Below are 25,007 nucleotides of genomic sequence, written 5' to 3' on the forward strand. Positions count from 1 at the left end.
TTATCCGCGGACGGACGGACGGACGGACGGACGGACAGACAGACATGGCGAAACTATAAGGGTTCCTAGTTGACTACGGAACCCTAAAAATGAGATTTAAGTACTTAGTCGTGTTTATTTTAACTGTGTGGACATGTTTAAATGAGATTTATATTATTAGAAGCTTATGGGAGTCTTAGTTTGTCGAAAAAAAGGTAATCTTTGTGAGAAAAAAATAGTGATAATGTTTAGTTAGCAGTTTTGTTTTAAGTAAGCAGGTATTTACAGTAAAAGTATGAGACTTCAATGAAATTGATGTTCTAGATAACGGCATGACGTTCGGAAGTGATTGTTAATGTGGCACTTACGACCTTTTATTAAGGGTTTTCTAAAGAAAACTCAAAAATGGCTCAGCTGGTGACGTTTAAAGTACTAGTTTTGTGTTTTGTATTATATGGCCAATAATTTGACGGTTTCTGGATATTTTTCCAACAACGAATTCGAAAGTTATAAAGGTATAAACATTATTTCGGCCTTAATTATCGTTTTATTCCAAAACTGTTCATATTATTAAAAAACTTTTTTAGAAACATTCAATTAATTTTTAAAGACCTATCAGATGATGTATAACACACTGGTAATTTCTGAATTTTATTTTTGTGAAAAATAGTTACATGTATGGAGAGCACGTCTTTAAAATAAAATTAATATAAATTTGATTACTTAACTTAGTAGTCGATAACAAAATACACCAATATTTCTAATTTGTATTTCCATTTCAGCACGCGAAATAGTTTATACCCATCAATTTGAGTAAAAACGAGTAAATACGGGTATTTTGAGTAAATACTGAGTATTTACTCGATATTTACTCTTGAGTATTTACTCACTACCCATCTCTACTCCCCACTCCTCCCTCCTCTGCGTCACCCCTCTACCCTCCCTTAAAGTGCCGAAAATGCGGTTTTTCTCGATTTCTGACAAAACTGTTGAAGATACAGAAAAAGCGCGTAGGAACGACGTAATCCTTAATAAATTTACTACAAATCATTCATTAACACTTTGGTTCTAGCACTTATAGTTTACGCGTGATCCGTCACGAAAGTTGGTCCTTTGCTGCAATCTTCTTTAGTGAATGTTAAGTTTTCGCCCAAAATGCATACGAAATCGTCGAAATTTGTTTGATATAACTAAAATATTGTAACTCATGACTAAAATAAAATTAAGGGGGAAAAATCACTACCATGGGTGGAATTTCCAATATGTCTTGGAATTCCAGTAACTATTTAAGACGTAATATTTTCACGGTAGTAGTCGCTAGGAGTACCATTGATCTATATAGTGTATCTATGACTGGGGATGAGCTTTTGGTAGCTGTTGGTAGAGCCCTGGAGTATCAATCCAGTAGCCGTGAGTTCAAGTCCCACCCATGGTAGTGATTTTTCCCCCTGTCATTCATTTTCAGTTTATAATATTTTAGTAATATCAAACAGATTTCGTAAGCAATTTGGAAGAAAACTTAACATTCACTAAAGAAAATTGCAGTAAAGGACCAACTTTCGTGACGGATCACGCGAAACCTATAAGTGCTAGAACCAAAGTGTCAATGAACGATTTGTAGTAAATTTATCAAGGATTACTTTTTTCCTACACGCTTTTTCTGTATCTACAACGGTTTTGTCAGAAATCGCGAAAAACCGCATTTTCGGCTATTTAAGGGGGGTTAGAGGGGTGACGCAGAGGGGGGAGGGATGGGGAGGGTTGATAAAAAATAACTTCGGCCTGTAATGTACATATCCCAATCAAAAAAAATCTTCCATTAATTATGCCAACATTTTCATACATAACTTTCCAGAAGCAACGGACTACATGCTTCTCGTGCAGTAATGTAATATTGTCTTCGGTTACCGCGATAGTTTTACTCACGAACATGTTACTTAGTTTTTAGTGTGTTACTTTATTGCAATGCCCTTACAGGGTTGTGTTGAGTCATTAAGAACATTTACAAGATCTTTTGTACACACAAAGCAATGATTAAATTAATACTGAATACTGAAATAAAACTATGGAAGCGGATTATATCGCGTAATGAATTTACAATTCATCCCGGCGTTTCCAACACTTTACAGCGTTCCTGGTCAACGGGTGACTGAGGAAAAATTACAATGTGCAAAAGCTACCCACATACAAGAAATATTAACGAACCATAAATAATATAGAATATATCGTTGTCCGAATACCTGCGACACAAGCTTTCTTGAGCTTACCGTGGGACTCAGTCAATCTGTGTAAGGATGTCCTATAATATTTATTTATTTTCCTCTCACTAGCTCAAAAACACGTGTTTTGTCCTTTAATACCAGCGGGTAAAAACGCATTTTATCCACTAGTGGGTAAAGTAATTTGACCTTGAATAAAGTCAAATTAACTGTTTTAAAATTGATAAAAGTAGGTGAATCTAGTAATAAAGATGATTTACCACCTGTGGAACTACTGGAAGCAGTGATAATCGCATTTTTTGCGTTGTGGTTTCCTCGCTATAGTGAGGGGAAAATTTTTGTGTTACACTCGGGTGCAAACGTATTTTACTTCTCATGTGTTAAAAAACTCGCAAGTTCAGGATTCTATTCTCGAACCACTCGCTTCGCTCGTGGTTCAACTATAGAATCCTTTCACTTGCTCGTTTTTCAATTCCACACTCGGCGTTAAAATACAACTTTGCCCGTTACGTTAAAATACGGCGTTAAAATAACTATTATTATACCTATATGGCTCATTTAATACATATTAGCAAGATTCTTTTTCGAAGCAGGTACTAATCTAGTTCCTGAAGTTAAGTACCTGCTTCGAAAAAGAATCATGCAGCTGTTCAAAACCCGGCTGTTCCACTTGGCAAAGCTATATTTTCTGCCCGACTTTAAAAAAAGGCAGCATGAACAGATGGAGGAATTCCCGTTGAAAATTGTTAATTCCTTGTAGTTATTTTCACATTAGCATGCGCCAAAGGGCAGGCAAGCGCCGCGCAACTGCCCTTTCATTCCCTCTGCTTGCATCATCTGAGTAAAACAGTATAAGGACTTAGAATAATACAATACCGAGAAAAAATTATAATACTAATCTAAAAACCGATGTGAGACGAGTTTTGAGACTGATGCTGGAACGGGACGGGGCGACACAGTGTCTCAATAATCTCTGCAGGAGCCACGTGATACTGGCGATTAGATGGCCTTTTCAATGGAAATTGACATATCGCTCCATCCTGTTTTAGCGTTAGTCATAGTTTAGGTATGTTAAAGATGGTCAATCAAATCTTGGCACTAAAAAAGACGCGGAATTCTTATTCTCTATAGGAATTAAACCTTCATTTTCAATGAATTTTTTACAAGCTTTTATTTAACTTGTAGTTTGGGTCAAAACGCAGAAGCTAAATTTGACCCACTTCCCGGTCTCTGATTGTTCTGAAATTTTGCGCACATATGTAAATCATGTGACAATGCAATATTATGGTATCTGATCTGATGATGAAGCAGAAAGGTGGTAATAGGGACTGTGTTATGAAACCTCGTATCCACATCGAGTAAGGGGTTTTTAGAAACGCCTCGGAAAGCAGCAAATGACTGTTGAAAGAAAGGTACAGTCGGCGATAAAAGCTTGTTCCAAAACTGAAATTTTTGCAAAAAAACTTATTAGTGTTATGGCTCATCGATGATTCCGCCGACGTCTAGGTTTAGAAAGGACTCAATTTATAAAGACAGCCTTGCCGGTGAGCCCTACATTTTTCAAATCTGCCGCCTTGTTTTAGTGCGAAGATTTTGTTGACAAATGCACATGATGTAATTACACATATTACGGTTGACGGCGTTTGAAGCGTTTATGACCACGTCACTTTCCTTCTTCTAAAGTTCCCAAGCTCTATTCTTACATTTTTTTGTCTCTCCTCTATCTGACAATATTCTCAAGAAGCTAATCCTCTCCTCGGTTCACGTCGGCAATGCGCCCGCGCCGCATGTTCATCGGCGCGCACGATTCAATGCTAAATTTAATGTCTTAGCTTTTATTGATTTTAGGGTTGTCTCCTTTTAGTGGCGTGGGAAAGATGAAATGTTTTCTTGGCGGTGATCTGTGTAGACACTTAAAAAATGACAGACAGACAGACGGACAGAGTCGCGCCATAAGGGTTCATTTTGTACCTTTTTGGTACGGAACCCTAATAAGACTGACAGTAGGTATGATGTGATAAAAAAGTTAGTTTCATAATAATTGTACCTGTACCTGCCTACCTACAAATATAGAAAAAAAAAGCTGCTCTTGATTTTAGTAATAATAATAATTATGTACCTATTTAGTAATAAACACTATCTTATACAAAAAGAATACCAAGAAAAAAAAGGTACATTAATTAGTACAAAGCAAACTTATCTCTTACAGGTGTCTCTTCCAGTTAACCTTTTTTATAATACGTATTTAAAATATGATAATCTTGATATTTTTATAATCAAACCACTCTTATATTCATAATCCATGCTTTAACTACAACATTATTACCTACTTTTTTTTTTTTTTTTTTTTTTAGTATAGATAGGTAGACGTTTGACCACGATCACACCTGATGGTAAGTGATGATGCGGTCTACGGTGGAGCACGCTTACCTATGAGATACCTATTTACTCTTGCTTTAAAGAGACCTGGATTGTACTCGTGCGGAAACACAGACTTAGGCAGGGCATTCCACTCCTTGGCGGTTCGCAAAAGAAATGTTGAAGCGAAACGCTTAGTGCGTATTTTTGGAATACTGACCATGAAGCGATGCCGCATTGCCGATTGTCTAGTGGTCCTATGGTGAAATGGGGACGGAGGAACAAGGTTATACAGTTCCTCAGCGCACTCTCCGAAATGTATCCTGTAAAATACCGATAAACTGGCAACCTTCCGACGATGCTCCAGGCTTTGTAGTCGAGAATTGGTCAGCTCGTCGTCATTGATGATCTTCTTGGCCCTCCTCTCGACTGACTCGAGCGCCGCAAGCTGGTATTTCGCTGAACCATCCCACAGGTGAGAACAATATTCTACACACGACCGGACTTGTGCTTGGTACAGGTCGAGCAGCTGCCTAGGTGTAAAATAATGCCTCACCTTGTTGAGGATGCCCAGCTTTTTTGCAGCTAACTGAGCTTTCGACTCAATGTGCGGGCCGAAGTTAAGTTTCGAAGTCAGTGAGATTCCGAGAAGCTCAAGATGGTCGGTAATCGGAAGGGATACATTTCGGAACGTAGGAGTAAGGTGGAATGGGCTCCTTTTAGCAGAAATAAGACACGCCTGAGTCTTACTAGCATTGAACGCAACCAAATTGGCTTCACCCCAATCGGAGACTGCCTTCAGTGATTCGTTCATGCGTTCGACCATTGCCTCCCTGAGTGACTGTATCTGGACTCCACTAGCTCGTGAGTCGGGTATGTAGCTTTCTACAACCGTCGTGTCATCTGCATAACCGAACGTACCTGGTTTCAGTAGGTCATTTATATGGAGCAGGAAGAGGGTCGCTGAAAGCACAGATCCCTGAGGAACTCCGGCGTTTATTGCCAATTGATCGGACGAGCAGCCATTAATGACAACCCGAATCGATCTATCCCTCAGGAAGTCAGATACCCAGTTACAGAGACTAGTGGGAAGACCGAAGGACGGTAGCTTGCTAATAAGACCCTCGTGCCAGACCCGGTCGAAAGCCTTCGATATATCAAGAGAGACAGCCAAGGCCTCTCCTTTCTTCTCGATGGCCTCACTCCAGATGTGTGTGGCATACGCTAACAGATCTCCAGTGGACCGGCCACGGCGGAAGCCGTACTGTCGGTCACTGAGGAGGTCGTTCGCTTCGAGGTATGCCAGGAGTCGGTTATTCAGTACACGTTCCATACTCTTACAGAGTATGGAAGTGACCGAAATCGGTCTGTAGTTGGCCGGGTCTGCTCGGCTACCTTTTTTCGGCACTGGTTGCACATTAGCAAGCTTCCAAGATTTCGGAACCTGACCGGTAGTCATAGAGAGGCGGAAGAGGCGCGTTAAGATGGGACATAGCTCAGGTGCACAGGTTTTAAGAACTATGGCTGAAATACCGTCAGGGCCACTTGCTTTGTTCACGTCCAGATTTTGCAACACTTTGCGAACCTCCGTCTGACGAATGCGTATGTCCAACATTGAAGTCTCGCAAACTAGTGGACTAGGAGGTTTTGCGCCACATACATCTAGACGCGAAGATTCTGCGAAGATAGATGCAAATAAATTCGCTTTCTCTTCGGCAGTGTGGGCAAGTGACCCATCTGGTTTCAGCAGTGGGGGTAGTGAGGGACGGCAGAAGTTCGACTCGACTGATTTCGCTAGGGTCCAAAACGCTTTACTACCAGTCGGGTGAGCAGCTAGTTTGTTCCCGGTCCGGCGTATATGGTCGAATCGAGCCTTCTGTAGAGCCTTCTTACTGAACTTGGTTGCCCTATTATAGGCTCTCTTCTTATCCGGTATGTCGCTAGCTTTGCGGTTTCGAGCATCAGCCCAGGCAAGGAAAGCCTCGTGTTGCCGTGCTTCAGCACGTCGACACTCGGCCCCAAACCAGGGTTGTGCTTTGCTAGATGTGCTTACATCGGAAAAGGGAATAAAATATTCCATCCCTTGGCGCAGCACATCTGTTATAGCATCCGCACACGCTGAGGGATCACCTGTAGAGAAGCACAAGGGCCGCCAAGGATAGGATGCAAAAAACGACCGCATCCCATCCCAGTCTGCTGATTTGTATCGCCACAACCGCCTAGTGCCTGTTGGGCTAAGGTCGGGTGGGGAATATACCGACACAGATTTCACTAGACAGTGGTCAGAGTTACCTAAAGGTGAAGACACTGACACTGCGTAGTGATCCGGGTCGGTAGTCAGCAGAAGGTCCAGGCAGTTGGCTGTATGGCCGTCAACATCTGGAACCCTCGTCGCCCCTTGGACCAGCTGGGTGAGGTTCAGAGCTAGAGCGAGTTTCCGCATCTCTCTCCCGGCATGATCAGTGTGCTGGTATGGGAATAGCCACTCTTGGTGGTGGGCATTAAAATCCCCCAGCATCACTAGTTGGGCAGTCGGGTATTTATGTTGAGCGGCTTCCGCCGCATCACTTAGGTACTGCGTGAGCCTGGTCGTCTCTTGATCTCCGCTGTGCGACCGGTAAACACAGGCATAGAGAATCTTTTCCATGCCTGTGTCCACCAGTACCCATAAGGTGGAAAAGTTGCGGTCTTCAAAGCATCGGAGACGCCGACAGCAGATGTCATCGCGGGCGTACACGCACACGCCGGCACGGGGTTTAAAATTGTGCTCCAGAGAGTACCCCGGGTAGCAAAGGTACGCTACGTCGGCCGGACACCCTATCTGCGTCTCCGAGAGAAATAAGAGGGCGGGTTTTTCAGTCTCAAGGTGGTGGTGGACTGCATTGAGATTTGAGTGCATACCTCGAATGTTTGAGAGGTGCACTTTTAGTGAGAGGAGTGCAGCCGCTGTTTACCGTTTCTCTTTTTTCTCTTTTTCATGTTTTTGAGGGATTAGGTATGTTGGAAGATGGCAGTGAATTTAGGGCTTGAACTGTTTACCTTTGAGACGTACACTGCGGGACCACACTAGGTGCAGGCTGGTCTGGAGACTGCGGGGACGCCCGAGCCCCCCCGAATTTGTCCATAGGGCCCTCTCGTCCGGTCGCCAACCGGCACTATGGCGTAACTCAGGATTTTTCGCTAGTTGGCGGGGCAGCCTTTCCCAAGGGGCTAGCTTGGTACTTGGGCCCCCTACTACCTGCGGTCGGCCAGCGGTGAACCGTGCCTCGGATCCCGCTACCCTCCGCGACCAGCAGCACAGTGTGGGGAAAACAGTGGACGTCAGACCGGCTTGCAAGCTACAAGCAGTCAATTCGACCCGTCCTCCTCACTTAAGGCAACACCAACCTTCGTGCCGGAACACGGCTAGGCCATTTGGCGACACGTCTTAGATTGATGGGTGGTCATGAGCCGCGGCCGAAGCCTACCACCATTTTTGTCACCTGATTAGCACCACCCGGGGACCACGTGTAGGGATACATAATTCGGGTATTCTCCTACGGACGTTGGTGACTCGGCCCCCAAAAAACCTACTACTTAAATATTATCTTTCTCCATAACTTTCCCATTGTCAATCAATCAGCAAAGATCAGAACACCGACAAAAACACTCGATTGACAAAACTAACAAAGCAAAACACATGTTAACATTTTTTAACCAGTTTTTTCTAAAGTTTTTATCAAAGCTCCGATCTTTCATTGAGATACCGTCACTACTTCAAAAAAAATTTGTATCTTCTTCTGTTAATGAAGAAAACGATGTAAGGTGCATTAGGGTAATTCCGAAAGTCGTCTAATTTCAAAAGTCGCACAAAAATCACCATTATTTCCATCATATCAAGATTCCCCTTTCGGAATTACCAGATCATTTTTGTCATTCGGAATTACCCGAATGCATCCTAGTAAGTATTGTATGGAATTGAATTGAATGCATATAGAGTTACTGCGTTTTAACTTTGAGGAACAGTGTGAGATACGAGATTTTTTCAAAGTACTCGTAGTGGCGATATCTTACACTACCCTCAACCCTGTGAACTCATTCTAAACCTTTTTGCTAAGATATATGGTCTACTCTTCGTCAGTTACCGGTGTTAATATTAATATGTTCACACGGATACTTTTTTGCCTTTTTTGTCGAAGGTTACTATCCTTAAAGGTTGTTAATCCTTATTTTATGAGTGTGCTTAGTAAAACGTCTCACTTTTTCGGTTACCATTAAGGCGAGATTTACTTGTATCTTTATATGAATTAACTGACAAAGCGCGGCTTTATAGCAATCGACAAAGTGGGACGTTTTCCCGTGCACACTCACATTTCTGTTTGGAGTAACAAATATTTAATATTTGGAAACGGAAGCAGTGATCATTTTGTATTTATGTTTCGTTACTATAATACCTAATCGTATTGTTGTTATTATAACAAATCATAAATATTTTGCAACAATCTGTTGAGTCCAAGTGTGCCAGGTTCCTATGTAGATTTTTTAGAGCATTTCTTTGTAAGAAATCAGTTTGTTGTTCCTAATTTTTAATTTTTATAATTATAGGTAAATGAAAATCGAACAAAAAACCTCCTGATGTTATAGGTACCTAATGGTGCTCCCACACACTGGCTGTTATAAATGTTGTATAACAGCCAGTGTAGCAGCACCATAAGGATAATATATTCAGGGAAAAATGGGGACTATTTTGTATGGATATGGAAAAGCATCCGTCTCCTTTCCTCCTAACACCACTAAAATGCATACCCCACAAAATTTTGAAGATGCATTCTTCGACCTTAAGTTATTAGTTATTTACACTGTTTCAAATACTTAACTTGTACGTGTGTAATTGCATATCTATTTTATAACCAGGGGCCTATTGCATAACAATTTACAACTCATATTACAAGCGGTAGTCCCCCTCCAATTCATTTTATAAGAAAGAGAGTTCCGCTTGTAATACAAGTTGTAAATTGTTATGCAATAGGCCCCAGTTCACAGATTTATAACACCGTGATAACCATGGGACTCCACTTAAAATATCGTAAAAGTGTACTCCGCAGTGTTATCTATCCTGACACCCCAATCAGTCCAAAGTCGAGAGTGGACCTATAAAAATATACAGGCCGGTCGTAAAAACAGGACTATTAACAACACTGTAGGTACTCTGGGCTTGATTGCCATGTGTTAATTTCAATTGATCATCTTTGAATTCAACTTACTTTAAGGATACCTACTTAATTATGATTATTTATTAGATATTTATTGATTATTTAACACTTTATCATTATGGGACCAAACACTGAGAAAAATTTGCATTGCACTGTGAATTTAACAAGTTCGACTTGTTGCGGGTTTATCCGTTTGAATCAAAAGTATTTTAGTATCACAATATTGATGATACAAGTCGAATTTGTTCGAACAACAAGGTCAAACTTGTTAAAAGATATTTGATAGAATCAGCCAAACATTTATGTAACAATATGTGTCATGTTGCTTTTATAAAATCGACTTGTTGATTCAAATGACGAGTAACTTGTAGAATGTACTAGTTACACTTAACATTTAACTTGTTGTTTAAACCAAAGAGCACGGGCGCTATTTTAACCATAAAACTTGTTGAACGCACACGAAAACTGGTTGTTTTTTTCTCTCAGTGAACCCGTAGTAGCAAAAAACTCTTCATTAAACATTTTAAGATTAACTAAAAATGTATGAAACTGCCTGTTATTCTTGCTATTTATTGGCGGGTCCCGGGGTATTGCTTGCTTCTATGGAAGGTCTTTTCTGTCCACGGCAGACGCACCTAAGACACTGGTCCCACCGCGAGCTAAGTACAGGTCGATTCACGAAAGCTGGCACGAATGAAATGAACGAAACTTTGATTGTGTGAGTGACACCTGTATTGGTATACAGTCGTAACTGTCAAGAGCCACCATTTTATTGGTTAATCTGTCACACACATGCATATTTTCATTCAAACATTCGTTCCATTCGTGCCAGCTCTTGTGAATTGAGCTATAAGCTACGAGCTATCGGCTATAAAAACGAACAAAAGATAAGCACTCCCGTGCAAATAAAAGAAACACGGCGATATTGATAGCTCGCCGCTGGGCGAGTAACTGGGCCATTTTTTTCAAAGTTGTCCCCACCTTTTTTTTTAGATTTGGAAATTTTTATGTGTTTTCCACTCAGAATCGCGAGCTCTTTCAATCCTAATAGGAGAAAAAAGTGTCCAAAGGTTTTTTCCCCATTCCGTTACCACTTTTTTATACATTTTGTATGGCGGTAACGGAATGAAAGATTCGAAAAAATGTATAGAAATCTTGGCACATTTTTTTTCTCCTATCAGGATCGAAAGAGCTCTCGATTCTAAGTATGAATCGCGTAAAAAATACCCATGTTACAAAAAAAGTGGGGTGGACAACTTTGAAAAAAAATGGCCCAAATATAAACATCGCCGTGTCTCTTTTATTTGCACGGGAGTGATTATCTTTTGTTCGTTTTTATAGCCGATAGCTCATAGCTCACTCGCTCGCGGTGGGACCAGTGCCTAATGGTTGTGATTGAGAAGCTTATGTCGACTGCCATGTTAGATCAAGAGCCCAGGCCCGCCAGACCTTCCTCAAATTCTCAAGGATGAAACTTTGGGACAATGTAGAGTTCACATCGGCGTTTAATGTGTGCATATTTTCTAGTTCGGCCCATCGGCCAATTTTTTGCTATCAAGTGATGAAGGTGAAAAAAAAAAGTGCTTACTTTCCTTAAATTCTCAAGGCTGATTTTTATATATGTGTTAGAGCACGTTGTTAGAAATTGGTTATCATCAATGCCAGACCGTTTCCGCCGGCCATAACTTTTGCCAGACGCGACAAAGTTGGCAAAAAACGACTCTAACTTACCTCATTTTCTCAAGCCTGATTTTGATATATGATACGCAGGGACCTATAACTAGACCGTTTGTAAGCAGCCAGACCAATCGGATGGACCCAACCATCCGCCAGACCGACTTAAAGTTTCGATATGAGCATTAGTAGAATTGAAATATTCCGGGTCTATAAAAGCTAAAAACTTGAATTTTCTACATTAAGCTACGTGTATATTGTATACTTGACGTAATAAGCGACTTTAAAAAAATTTACTTCTAAGGAAATAAAAAAATGAAAGTTTATATGTGGTGCAAGATTAATTTTAAGCTATGAATTTTATTTACACTGCGTAAGTACATGTGTATTTTATTATAAATATAACTTTTACCAGACGCGACAAAGTTGGCAAAAAACGACTCTAACTTACCTCATTTTCTCAAGCCTGATTTTGGTATATGATACGCAGGGACCTGTAACCAGTCCGTTTGTAAGCAGCCAGACCAATCGGATGGACCCAACCATCCGCCAGACCGACTTAAAGTTTCGATATGAGCATTAGTAGAATTGAAATATTCCGGGTCTATAAAAGCTAAAAACTTGAATTTTCTACATTAAGCTACGTGTATATTGTATACTTGACGTAATAAGCGACTTTCAAAAATTTTACTTCTAAGGAAATAAAAATATGAAAGTTTATATGTGGTACAAGATTAATTTTAAGCTATGAATTTTATTTACACTGCGTAAGTACATGTGTATTTTATTATAAATATAACTTTTACCAGACGCGACAAAGTTGGCAAAAAACGATTCTAACTTACCTCATTTTCTCAAGCCTGATTTTGATATATGATACGCAGGGACCTGTAACTAGACCGTTTGTAAGCAGCCAGACCAATCGGATGGACCCAACCATCCGCCAGACCGACTTAAAGTTTCGATATGAGCATTAGTAGAATTGAAATATTCCGGGTCTATAAAAGCTAAAAACTTGAATTTTCTACATTAAGCTACGTGTATATTGTATACTTGACGTAATAAGCGACTTTAAAAAATTTTACTTCTAAGGAAATAAAAAAATGAAAGTTTATATGTGGTGCAAGATTAATTTTAAGCTATGAATTTTATTTACACTGCGTAAGTACATGTGTATTTTATTATAAATATAACTTTTACCAGACGCGACAAAGTTGGCAAAAAATGACTCTAACTTACCTCATTTTCTCAAGCCTGATTTTGATATATGATACGCAGGGACCTGTAACTAGACCGTTTGTAAGCAGCCAGACCAATCGGATGGACCCAACCATCCGCCAGACCGACTTAAAGTTTCGATATGAGCATTAGTAGAATTGAAATATTCTGGGTCTATCAAAAGCTAAAAACTTGAATTTTCTAGATTAAGCTACGTGTATATAATCACAAAAGTAGAACTTTATAAAGACTTTCTAGGAAAATTGTTTTGAACTTGATAGCTTCATTTCCTTAGAAGTAAAATTTTTGAAAGTCGCTTATTACGTCAAGTATACAATATACACGTAGCTTAATGTAGAAAATTCAAGTCTTTAGCTTTTATAGACCCGGAATATTTCAATTCTACTAATGCTCATATCGAAACTTTAAGTCGGTCTGGCGGATGGTTGGGTCCATCCGATTGGTCTGGCTGCTTACAAACGGTCTAGTTACAGGTCCCTGCGTATCATATATCAAAATCAGGCTTGAGAAAATGAGGTAAGTTAGAGTCATTTTTTGCCAACTTTGTCGCGTCTGGTAAAAGTTATATTTATAATAAAATACACATGTACTTACGCAGTGTAAATAAAATTCATAGCTTAAAATTAATCTTGCACCACATATAAACTTTCATTTTTTTATTTCCTTAGAAGTAAATTTTTTTAAAGTCGCTTATTACGTCAAGTATACAATATACACGTAGCTTAATGTAGAAAATTCAAGTTTTTAGCTTTTATAGACCCAGAATATTTCAATTCTACTAATGCTCATATCGAAACTTTAAGTCGGTCTGGCGGATGGTTGGGTCCATCCGATTGGTCTGGCTGCTTACAAACGGACTGGTTACAGGTCCCTGCGTATCATATACCAAAATCAGGCTTGAGAAAATGAGGTAAGTTAGAGTCGTTTTTTGCCAACTTTGTCGCGTCTGGTAAAAGTTATATTTATAATAAAATACACATGTACTTACGCAGTGTAAATAAAATTCATAGCTTAAAATTAATCTTGCACCACATATAAACTTTCATTTTTTTATTTCCTTGGAAGTAAAATTTTTGAAAGTCGCTTATAACGTCAAGTATACAATATACACGTAGCTTAATGTAGAAAATTCAAGTTTTTAGCTTTTATAGACCCGGAATATTTCAATTCTACTAATGCTCATATCGAAACTTTAAGTCGGTCTGGCGGATGGTTGGGTCCATCCGATTGGTCTGGCTGCTTACAAACGGTCTAGTTATAGGTCCCTGCGTATCATATATCAAAATCAGGCTTGAGAAAATGAGGTAAGTTAGAGTCGTTTTTTGCCAACTTTGTCGCGTCTGGCAAAAGTTATGGCCGGCGGAAACGGTCTGGCATTGATGAAAACCAATTTCTAACAACGTGCTCTAACACATATAAAAATCAGCCTTGAGAATTTAAGGAAAGTAAGCACTTTTTTTTTTCACCTTCATCACTTGATAGCAAAAAATTGGCCGATGGGCCGAACTAGAAAATATGCACACATTAACCGCCGATATGAACTCTACATTGTCCCAAAGTTTCATCCTTGAGAATTTGAGGAAGGTCTGGCGGGCCTGGGCTCTGGGTCTATGTGGTGATAGTTGTTTGTACTTACATTGATTATTCAAGTATCTTGTTTAGTTAAGTGGTGGGATCGTACAGGCATCTGTTTTGTTAACTAATTTGATTCATTCAATAAATGTTTGTAGATATACACTTTTCTTAATGATGTTTTGAAGAATAACAGATAATTTAGGCAGTGATTTAAAGGAGATAATTTATTCTAATACATAACCTAACCGCAAAAAACCTCCGCGACATAGTGGACCGATTTTCATGAAACATGGCTAAGAACACTCCCGACTAAATCAGCTTTCGAACAAAAATAACGAAACAAACACACACACAAACAGACAGACAGACAGACAAACAGATAGACATACAGACACGTCAAACTTATAACACCCCGTCGTTTTTGCGTCGGGCGTTAAAAAGAGGCTAATATTAAGTTTGCAATTAACAAAGGAAAATTTAACTACAACGCTCTTTTCTCTTCTTTCCAGGATGTCAACGGATTCGAACGTTTATTCATGGGAGCACCCGGCAGCTGGTACTGGCAAGGTAATTTATATCCACATTATTCCTATCACCTCCTTTCTTTTACTCTTTACTTCTTTTCACAAGACGAGGAGTCTAGTCTCTTTATTCTGGCGTATTTTTGTACCGTTATCAAACTTCTACACTTCAACGCGGAGAACTAAGTGTGTCTGAAATATTCAATCCACAGGGCGAACAATATCAATAGATTCCACCGAGACATTCAACAGCTACTATATGAAAATACCGGAGGAAGGTAAAAGGATACCAATAACTCGTTAACCGAATAACATTGCCAGGCTTATGAGCGCCTAATCCTAATGCCTCGTGAACCATTTACAGTTGTTTTAAATCTTAATTCTGCTAATGTTCGAGATAATTCCACTAATATAGGTGCTCACGAAGGCGGGGAAGCTAACATGGAACTTGATTGTGAAGAAAATGAATTGCAAGAATGACGAAAAGTAAACAACATTAATACTAAGGACGTCAGTGAACCAGTTGTGACTGAAAAAAGACATATAAGTAGTGAAGATATAATGAATATTTTCGTCATTCTTGTAAGAAAACATGTAGGGAATCGCCTTCGTGAGTAGAACAGTAACAATGTGTCCGATTTAGTATTTACTAACATGGTTGTTTATATTAAATTAATACTTACCGTCTAGATTCCTAAATTTCCCATGTATAGAGGGCGTTGGTAAATTACCCTGGATCACCCCTGGATGACCCTTTAGTTTTAGAGAGTAATGGGATTTTAAGGATTATGTTTAGTTCAATTTTAGTGAGAATTAGTCTCGAACTTAGAGAGTTAGATTTAACAATACAAACTGTGTCAACTGAACTATTCATCTCTGTGATTGCTATAATATTACTGGCAATCATTTATTTAAGTAGTTCAGTTTCATTAGCTTTATTGACATCATGACATCGACTGAAAAGTCCAATCTTCAAATTGAAAAATGGCAAGAATCAAATCACAACCTCGCAGAGAAACCTTACTTCATGAACTGCAATTTTTTCTGCCGCATGACGTGTTATGTTTAACGTTTCGATGTCTTTCTTTGACGAAATGTTGTGCCAATGGCCAAGTCATTATTTTATGTCAAAATGTTACTACTTATCATCAATTATCATGCAATCATCATCAATAGTACTTATTTTAAATGTCACTGTGACTTTGCATTTAGTATTAAAAGTTTTTCTTGATTTGCAATTCTCGAGATGCATTTATCTTACGAGTATTTACATGTTCCTATGGTTGTGACTCGCTGATAGCCCATTTATATTCTTAGTTCGGTCCATAATGTTTTTGTTATCAAATATATACCTACTTAGGGTTTCTTCTTTCGGAACTTACACGTAATGTCATAATACGTTACGTTTTTTATGACTAGGTTGCTTTTTGTCAATCGAAAATTGAGCTTAGTTATATTAAATAATCTACATAAATTATATATATTCATATTATATACATCATGTAAGGATTTGTTGCCACTTTTATTATTTCTTTAATTATGTTAAAAGTTGCAAAGGGAATTACTTAAGTAACGCTTAATAATCTTTATTGAAATATCATTTACAAACAATATTTTAGCTTTTTATTTAATTCGACAGCTGAAAGGCTTTGGTGACCATAACTATAACAAAATGGTTTATAACTGTACCTAAAGCTAATTTAACGAGGTGCTATTTATTATCATATCTTATCTATAATGAAGATAAAGATCATTAAAATCTATAATGCTTAAAACAATCAGTTAATAAACATGAGCATAACTTTACCATACATCATTAATTTATGTCTACATCATTATTTTAATTCCTTTTCATTGAGTGCCACATTTCCTTCGTGTGAATCGTTTCAGTCTTTTGTATCGTTTTGTACAAAATTAGAATTAAATCAAGTACCTAACTATATTTAATTCATTTCGAATTAAGTACACTAAAAATGAGATCTACTGATTTCTGCTCCAACAATCTAGTGGTCGTTGTTTCAAGTCCCACCGAAGACAGTATTTTTTTTATTTTTTATTTATCTCTCACTTTAAAAGCATCTTTTGCTTGAAACAAAAGAAAATTACATTTATATTAAAAAAAAATGTGTACCGATTCAAAAGACTTTGAAATCATCCACATGACATAACAAACTTTTAAAGAACCGCTCTAAATTTGATCTTTGCATTTTAGGTCAGATATATTCACAGAGCGTTGGCTCGAACCCGATCCTGATCGCCACTCCTGAAGCCAACCCCAAATATGACGACTCGTACATGGGGTACTCGGTGGCTGTGGGAGACTTCGCTGGCACTAAGCAGCAAGGAGTCGCTGTTGGGATGCCGAGAGGAGCTGGTCTGAAGGGCCTGGTAAGTATTGAGGATTTTTTTTGGAAATTATTTATACAAACTCTTTGCAATGCCAAAATTACGCATTAATTGTCACATCAGGCATTGTTTTTTCTTAGTTTTCATCGACATTGACATCCGTATTAAATTCTAATCCATTACATTTTCCAGGTGGTCCTCTACACCTGGGACCTGCAGAACATCCGCAACATCAGTGGCTCTCAGATCGGCGCCTACTTCGGCTACAGTCTGGCCTCTGGCGACATCGACGGCGACGGCTTGGATGACGTCATCGTTGGCTCGCCCATGTTCAGCAAACCTAAGAGCGATGGCTTCGAGCATGGCAGGATCTACGTCATTTACCAGGGAAGAGATAGGGTAAATTTACTGCAATCATTAATTATCGGACTCTCGCTATCGTTAAATTTCTTACAACATCAGCATAAAATTCATTAGGTATTCCGAAATCGTCAAAAAATGGTACCTAATTGTCCTATCTTTAGTAATCAGTAACATAAAAAGTTTATTCGTAAGCACAATCACAAAAGTGGATAATAATTATAACAGTGCTACGAATTGAACTAGTCTCGGTATGATGCTATTGACTTCAAGTTGATCTTGCTTAGTAGCAAATATTTTGGCTTTGTCCTTCTTAAAAGCTAGTTTAAGTTTGAGTTATAATGTAATGTTTTGTGGTTTCAGTCGTTCTTGAAGAGCCATTGGATCACCGGAGAGGTGTCTCGGGGTCGATTTGGCTTGTCCGTCGCATCGCTGGGAGACATCAATTATGACGGTTTTGGAGGTAATTCTACTTGTTTTACCTTTCTGTTTCTTCTTCTATCGATGGTGAAGGTTCAGTAAAAAAAAACAGGTAACGAACAAGAACATCTTTGTTTTACTGAACGCACTGTAAAATAATCCACAGTTATACCAGTCACTAATATTCTCTCTTGTGTCTTCATCGACCAAAGCTTCTCACACAGTTCATTCTTCATTGACCAATTAGCAGCTGGGCCTCCTTCAGACTCAATGGTTTATTTTTATTCGAATCATCAATAGATTGTTTATTGTCAAATTAACAAGCTCGTTTCTTCCAGATATCGCAGTAGGAGCCCCGTACGGTGGTGAGCACGGTCGTGGCGTCGTTTACATCTTCCAAGGCAGCGAGACTGGCATCAGGGACAAGTACTCCCAGGCTATCAAGGCTGAAGACATCTCTCCGTCTTTAACTACCTTCGGCTTTTCGCTGTCTGGAGGCGTGGATCTGGACGATAACAGCTATAACGATTTGGCTGTTGGCGCTTATAAATCGGACAGTGTTGTGTTTTTGAAGTAAGTGTTTCTGAATATTTTCTCTGTTTGCCTTGTTTCAATCTTGGTAACCTTTGTTAAAAAATGTGCAAACATCTTCTATGCCTATACTATTTTACTTTATTATTATCTTTAAATAACTTTCGTCGGTACGTGCTGGTAGCTAAAATGATTATTCCCGTTAAATATTGTTCAAATTTTCATAAAGCATTTGCACCCTTGTAATTAGCAATGGTTTTTGTACCTATACCGTTGGATAAAGAGCTTTATTTTTTTGTTTCCAGGTCTCAACCAGTAGTAAAAGTTATGGCTGAAGTGAAATTCCAAGAAGACACCAAGTTGATATCGTTGACTGACAAACGTTGCACCACTAGAGACGGGACTAAAGCCGTCTGCTCCAAACTCATTTACTGCCTGCAGTTTGGCGGTATCAATGTAGACCGACAAATTAGTAAGTGCACGTCTTATAATTTAAGTATGAGGACCTCTGACGTCATCATTTTCATGATCAAAATCAACAAACATAATATCATCATTACAGGGTTTTAAATCAGAGGTGCAATCGCTTTAGACAAAAGTGTGATAGTTATTGAGATTAAGCAATTTACTGCTTACCTCCGAATTTCCTGCGTCTGTTGATGTTTTATCATTTATCTTTGATCATCACAACCGTTCAACGGCAAGACGACAATCTTGGTGATTATTATTAGCATTAGTTTTATTCCGTTTGTACGAGACGGTTATATATTGCCTCTCCTTTGTTATGCCACAGTCTCATCGTCAGTATCATCGTCAGCATTAATTTTATATAAATTAGCTTCTTCCGTGCAAACGCTGAGATGCTTCATTGAATACCCAGAAAGTAAGATTATTGTGATTATTTCTGAAAACGCAATGTTTTCAAAATTTGTATTCTTTTTTCCAAGCGGAACGATACATCTGCTACTTTGGTGAGTGGAAGTAGCTAATCGCAATCATTGTCAAAATTACTCATCCTCGTCATTCGGTGCAAACACACATCCCACTCAGTAGGAAATTGATGTTAGCGTACACGATAGTTTTGCACCATTAATATCTGTATTAGATGAATGTGATACGTCTCTCAATATTGACATGTAGTCGAAGAAAAAAAAATGTTGGAAAAAGTCAAAGGAAAATTTTAACTTGATAATGACTGTTCCAGAATTCAACGTGAGTTTGGACTTGGACTCAAGGAAGACAACGACCAAGAGAATCTTGACCGAGCGACGAGAGTCCACCTATACGACCACAATCGCACTGGAACAGGGCCAGCAGAAATGTGACAGCCTCACCGTTTATTTGGATGTAAGTTATGATACTTAGACGTATTCAAATAATTAATTTAAATACGGTTGTACTCACGTTATTATATCGCTATTGCTGCGACATGTGTGGGTCTGCGGAGTTTAGCCGTCGCGTGAACTCCTATATGCCTGAAGAGGGGCCTCCGAATTGGCCCGAAACATGTCGCAGCAATAGCGATATAATAACGTGAGTACAACCGTATTTAAATTAATTATTTGAATATGTCTCACGAAAGTTAGACGTATTCGTTGAAAGACTGCATCCATCATTTTTGAAGACCCTAAGAGGAGAATTATGGATGCAAGAATTTTATTTAACATTCAGAATAAATTAAGTTCCTAAGTAGAACTGTTTGAGCCGCAACCCAAACATTAAATAAATCAGCTTATCAAATAATATTTACTATTTTTAATGGAATACAGGCGTGATTGTATGTATGTATGTATGTATGTATGTATGTATTTTTAATGGAATTTAAATACAATGAATAGGTTGTAGTCTAGAGTCTAGGACACGTAGTGGAAGAGGTTTGGTTACAAAAAGAAGGGACGCTGGTGCCGTGCACCTTGCTTTTATAGTGACGCAAAGGGGAAACTGTGGCGCTTCAGTCTTCATTCTTATTGGTCTGGCAGGTCGAGGCGCTGGCCGCCGCTCATTGGATCAGCGGGGTGCCCGGAGGTTGGCTGTCCTGGACAGTGTTGCCAGTCATAACGTTAACAAGAATTTTTATAAAGTTTTTTCGCCCATCACCCTAAACCTTTACGGGTTTCTTCGACCTTGACTAATTCTTTGGACCATATTTTACATCCACATTATTTTAGACGTTTATTAAGAAAGCCTTGTTTAAAAACGAAGTTTAATATTTTAGGGGTCACAGATCATAGTAAAATTTTCACCAAATCTTTTACTGTTTCAGGAGGAAATCCGTGACAAGCTAACACCCATCGAAGTGAAGATGACATACAACCTGATGAACCAAGAGCCTCACGGAGGCATCGTGCCTCCAGTGCTGGACCAGACGCAGAACATCCAGGCGGCCGACTCTCTGAACATACAGAAGAACTGCGGGCCGGATAACGTGTGCATACCTAATCTGCATATGGAGGTTTCCTCGTAAGTAACATCATCATCCTCCTTGCGTTATCCCGGCATTCGTCGCGGCTCGCGGCTCATGGGGACCAGAGGCCCATTTCTCAAAACTGAAAGTTACAAGTTACCTGCGGAAGTCTCTTTCCAACTTGTCATATTAGACATTGACTAGCGATTGTAAATTGTAACTTGTAGCTTCGAGAAATGGGCCCCAGGGGTCCGCTTTGACAACTTTCCTCGTAAGTATTAACGTGCTACCAATGTTTGGCCAGGCGAAGTTAGGAAATAAGCATTGTTCATATTACGAATTAAAAGAGAGATTGTTTTATAAATTTTAGCACAATATTATTGCTTTTCTACTGATCCCAGATAGACTACTGATCCCAGAAGCAAAAGATAAACAAAGTCCAATTCGAGTAGAGACAGAGAAAGACTAAAGTATGTGTGAAATCGTATGTGATTCGATACTTGCGGTCTATTGAGTTTATATGCAATTTAGCCCACTAATCAAAGGCTACATTGTGATAAATGATCGCATGCAAGATTTCGTACCATCTAAATCAGCCCCAACAATTAGAATGTTGTGTTTGAATGCTACCTATTCTGCTTTGGGGGTTACCATGACTTCATTCAGTACTTACTAAAGACGTTTAATTTAGATCGAGAGCAAGGGGCACAGATATGTCAGTTACAATAGCTCCGTCCTTCTCTCTCAACCTAAACTGAACGAGTTTAGCACTTCATGGTAACTCCCCTGATATTCTTAAAGCACACCAGTGGCTACTATTACCTACCAATTTACACTCTTTCTTATCTTCAGACCAATCCGAGAATACACCCTCGGCTCCGGAGAGAATATCAACCTGGACGTGACCGTCACCAACAGCGGCGAAGACGCCTTCGAAGCCGCATACTACCTGAAGATCCCCGCTGGTGTCACCTTCGCTAAGATGGAGAGGCTCGACAAGGACAGTGAAGCCAGCCAAGCGAATATTTACTGCTCGGTCATTGGCGGGAAGGACGTCAGTTTGAATACTACTTTGAAGTGTGATTTGGGCAATCCTATGTCTAGGGATGAAAAGGTTAGTATACTTACTTCTTTTGCGTATTCTTTTCTAAGTACATAAAATCATATCCTTTTTTTCGAGACTGAGCAAATCCTACATCAGGCACATACACTTAATACGACATTTTCATTTGAGAATATGGTATGATCTCTAATGATTATTTCTGTCAACTTCTTGCAGCAGTTGATTACGTACCTACTCTTTCTAAATCTGACAATATTGTACATTTCCTTCAATTGCTCAAAGGTTAAAGGGATAAGTTCGCCTTTGTACTAGTGATAAGCTCTTTTTCTTGTGTGTTGTATTATTTTCTGGTACAATAAAGTGTTTTTCTACTACTACATTTATATACCCCGAAAATTATGTCCTACAGAAATGCTGCTTAGCTCATCTCTCATAACTAAACGGAGGTATCATTAAGGTCTACCCAGCTCCATTTCTTTCTCTCCTTCACTGTAAAACATATATCAAATACCATCATCATCATCACATCAGCCTTTTATCTCCCACTGCTGAGCATAGGCCTTTCTAGTACGCCATTTGTCCCGGTTCATCCAGCTTTCATCTTCTTAGTCTCATCCAGTTGTGATCCGCAATTTTCCGGACGTCCACCCATTTAAGTACCATAATTAAATCTTCGTCTCCACAGGTCCATTTCCAAGTAGTCCTGGAAGTGGACACGACGGTTTCCAGCATGGTATTCGACATGGAAACTAACTCGACCAACCCTGAGCAGAACACGAATTACGATAACGTGCGGCGTCTGTCCATTGGTGTGCTGGTTAAGGCCATGCTGTCGGTCATTGGGTAAGTGTTTTGTTGATTTGAAAAATAAACTTACGTTACGTACGTGAAGTAAAAATAATTTATGTAGTTTCCAAAAAACTGGGCAAGTCGATCCGTATTTTTGATCGAGACAAACCTTAGTTTAAGGTTTAGATGCTTCAACAATGGTGTCTTAATGTACCGCCTACAATCTTCTCTTGTCCAAAGGCTGACTGGTAGAGGATGCCGCATGGCATTAAGTTCGCCTTTTGTACATTAAGTCCTTCTATTGTTCAATTTAGTTTAACTAAATAAATAAACTGCAAATATTTTCAATTACTTTTTTCGTCATAAAAACATTGCCTTCAGGAATCTCAAGGCTTTAATTATCTTCTTCTGCGTTTCTTGTGACTGAGGATCGCAAGCTTATAAGGTGATTGTTTATTGTGTGGACATGAAACTTTAAACCTATACTAATATGTCATTTTCTACATTCCAGTACCTCCGACCCTCCTGAGCTTCACTACAACGCCTCACTTTACGAGCTCGAGAACTTCACCGACGAAGCGAAACTCGGCCCCCAGGTCATCCACAAGTACCAGATCAAGAACGAAGGACCCTTCACAGCTGATGAGACTGAGTTCTACATCATGTGGCCATACCAGACTCTTACCGGTAAGACCTTTACTTGTCTTTAGTAGACTACTACTACGTCTACTACATATTTCATCGCCTCAGTGGATCCACTACAAGCCTTCTAAGAGCTTGAGAACTTCACCGACGGATCCAAACTGGGACCCCAGGTCATCCACAAGTACCAAATCAAGAACGAGGGGCCCCTCACAGCTGAAAACACTGAGTTCTACATCATGTGGCCGTACCAGACTCTCACTGGTAAGACCTTTACTTGTCTTTAGAAGACTACTACTACATTTCATCTCCTCAGTGGATCCACTACAAAGAGGATTGAGTATTATAGAGAGTTACTGTCGAAGTAAAATGTGTAATCACAGTGCATAGACTGCCATCTCTTGATAGGCATAGACTGCATCTCATAGGCTTACAACTTTTGAACCTCAGTTTTGACAATTTGGTCCATATTCTTAGCTTGATAATATGTGTTAAAATGTCAAATTTTTAATATGAGCGCCATTTAGCTGAGCGTATCCAAAGGTGTAATGCCACCTAGGCCACCGTACCTTTTTCTGTATGCTACTGAGGTACAGCTTTTCTTAGACTTTATCTGTCTAATACGGAGTTATATATGCCTTTGATCCACTACAAGCCTTCTAACTACTTCTCGTCTATCCTAACCACCCAGTGTTTCGGGTATCCATGGGGGCTCACCATCAGGCCCTTTGATTGTTTACCAAAGAAAAAGCCTTAATGAGTAATCTATTATTTCAGAGGAGAACCTGATGTACATGCTGGTGCAACCTCAGCCGCTTGGAAACGTGCGCTGCGATGTGGCTCGCAACGTGAACCCGGCTAACCTTGTTGTGTCCTCGCCCTACGTGTCTTGGCTGAACAAGGAGAAAGAAGGTTGGTTTCATTCATTAATCCACCATAAATTTCAAACACTCAGTAACCGTCGAGATATCGCAGATTCCGTCTTACTCTATAAAATTATGCGCAATGTATTAGATGTCCCCTCACTACTACACCAAATACAGCTCAGAGTTCCCCGTAGACGTCAGCGCCACTGTCAGAAGAAAAGATTATTCTCGATTCCCAACAGTAGAACGTGTTATGCACAAAATATGTTCATAAGACGTGCCTGCAAACTATTTAACGAAAATGCCAAGCTTTCTAACATAGATATATTCACTTGTTCCATCAATACTTTAAAACGTGCCTTTGTTTAGGTAATAATGTACCTTTTCCTTTTCTTACGCTCTCAAATGTTTAGTTTTGGTTAAGTAACATTAAAAAAAAACAGACTGTGATTTTATGTAACAAATTAATGAAACTCTAGGTCTATATACTTTAACAATATTGTATAAGTACTGTTTGTAAACGACTGTATGTTTCTAAAATATAATAAAATAAAAAAAATCATTACTAATGACATACATATTAAGTAGATAAACTCACGCCTGTATTTGCAAAAGAGGAAGGCAGAAGCCATGATGCAGAAAAAGTTTGACTGCTCAGGTTTCGGAGCTATTGTTAGTAATTAAGGGGTTGAAAGAATAAATAATTGTGACAAGTTGCTTTGCTAGCCCATCGTCGACACTCGACACAATTTAACGCAAAAATCTTTATTGTTATGAGGTTCATCTATATGCTCTTTTGTCGTTGTTTTTATACACACACTGCGCTAAC

The 25,007-nt window shown here is 39.2% G+C and overlaps 1 protein-coding gene across 5 annotated transcripts in view; it reads left to right on the forward strand.

Moving 5' to 3' along the window:
• LOC125228395 (integrin alpha-8) overlaps positions 1–25,007 on the forward strand; it is a 212,738-nt gene that overhangs the window by 181,357 nt on the left and 6,374 nt on the right. For 3 of the 5 annotated variants that reach the window (XM_048132947.1, XM_048132948.1, XM_048132951.1), the window contains 13 exons: positions 14,746–14,803; positions 14,970–15,035; positions 16,970–17,145; positions 17,296–17,502; positions 17,827–17,926; positions 18,222–18,456; positions 18,720–18,886; positions 19,619–19,761; positions 20,678–20,874; positions 21,671–21,932; positions 22,567–22,724; positions 23,182–23,357; positions 24,090–24,224. In XM_048132947.1, the coding sequence (XP_047988904.1) occupies positions 14,746–14,803; positions 14,970–15,035; positions 16,970–17,145; positions 17,296–17,502; positions 17,827–17,926; positions 18,222–18,456; positions 18,720–18,886; positions 19,619–19,761; positions 20,678–20,874; positions 21,671–21,932; positions 22,567–22,724; positions 23,182–23,357; positions 24,090–24,224 (2,080 nt within the window). The remainder of the gene's footprint in view (positions 1–14,745; positions 14,804–14,969; positions 15,036–16,969; positions 17,146–17,295; positions 17,503–17,826; positions 17,927–18,221; positions 18,457–18,719; positions 18,887–19,618; positions 19,762–20,677; positions 20,875–21,670; positions 21,933–22,566; positions 22,725–23,181; positions 23,358–24,089; positions 24,225–25,007) is intronic. The other 2 variants (XM_048132949.1, XM_048132950.1) reach the window with 1 other exon arrangement.

Source organism: Leguminivora glycinivorella, chromosome 7, assembly GCF_023078275.1.
Source record: "Leguminivora glycinivorella isolate SPB_JAAS2020 chromosome 7, LegGlyc_1.1, whole genome shotgun sequence".
Classification (NCBI taxonomy): domain Eukaryota; kingdom Metazoa; phylum Arthropoda; class Insecta; order Lepidoptera; family Tortricidae; genus Leguminivora; species Leguminivora glycinivorella.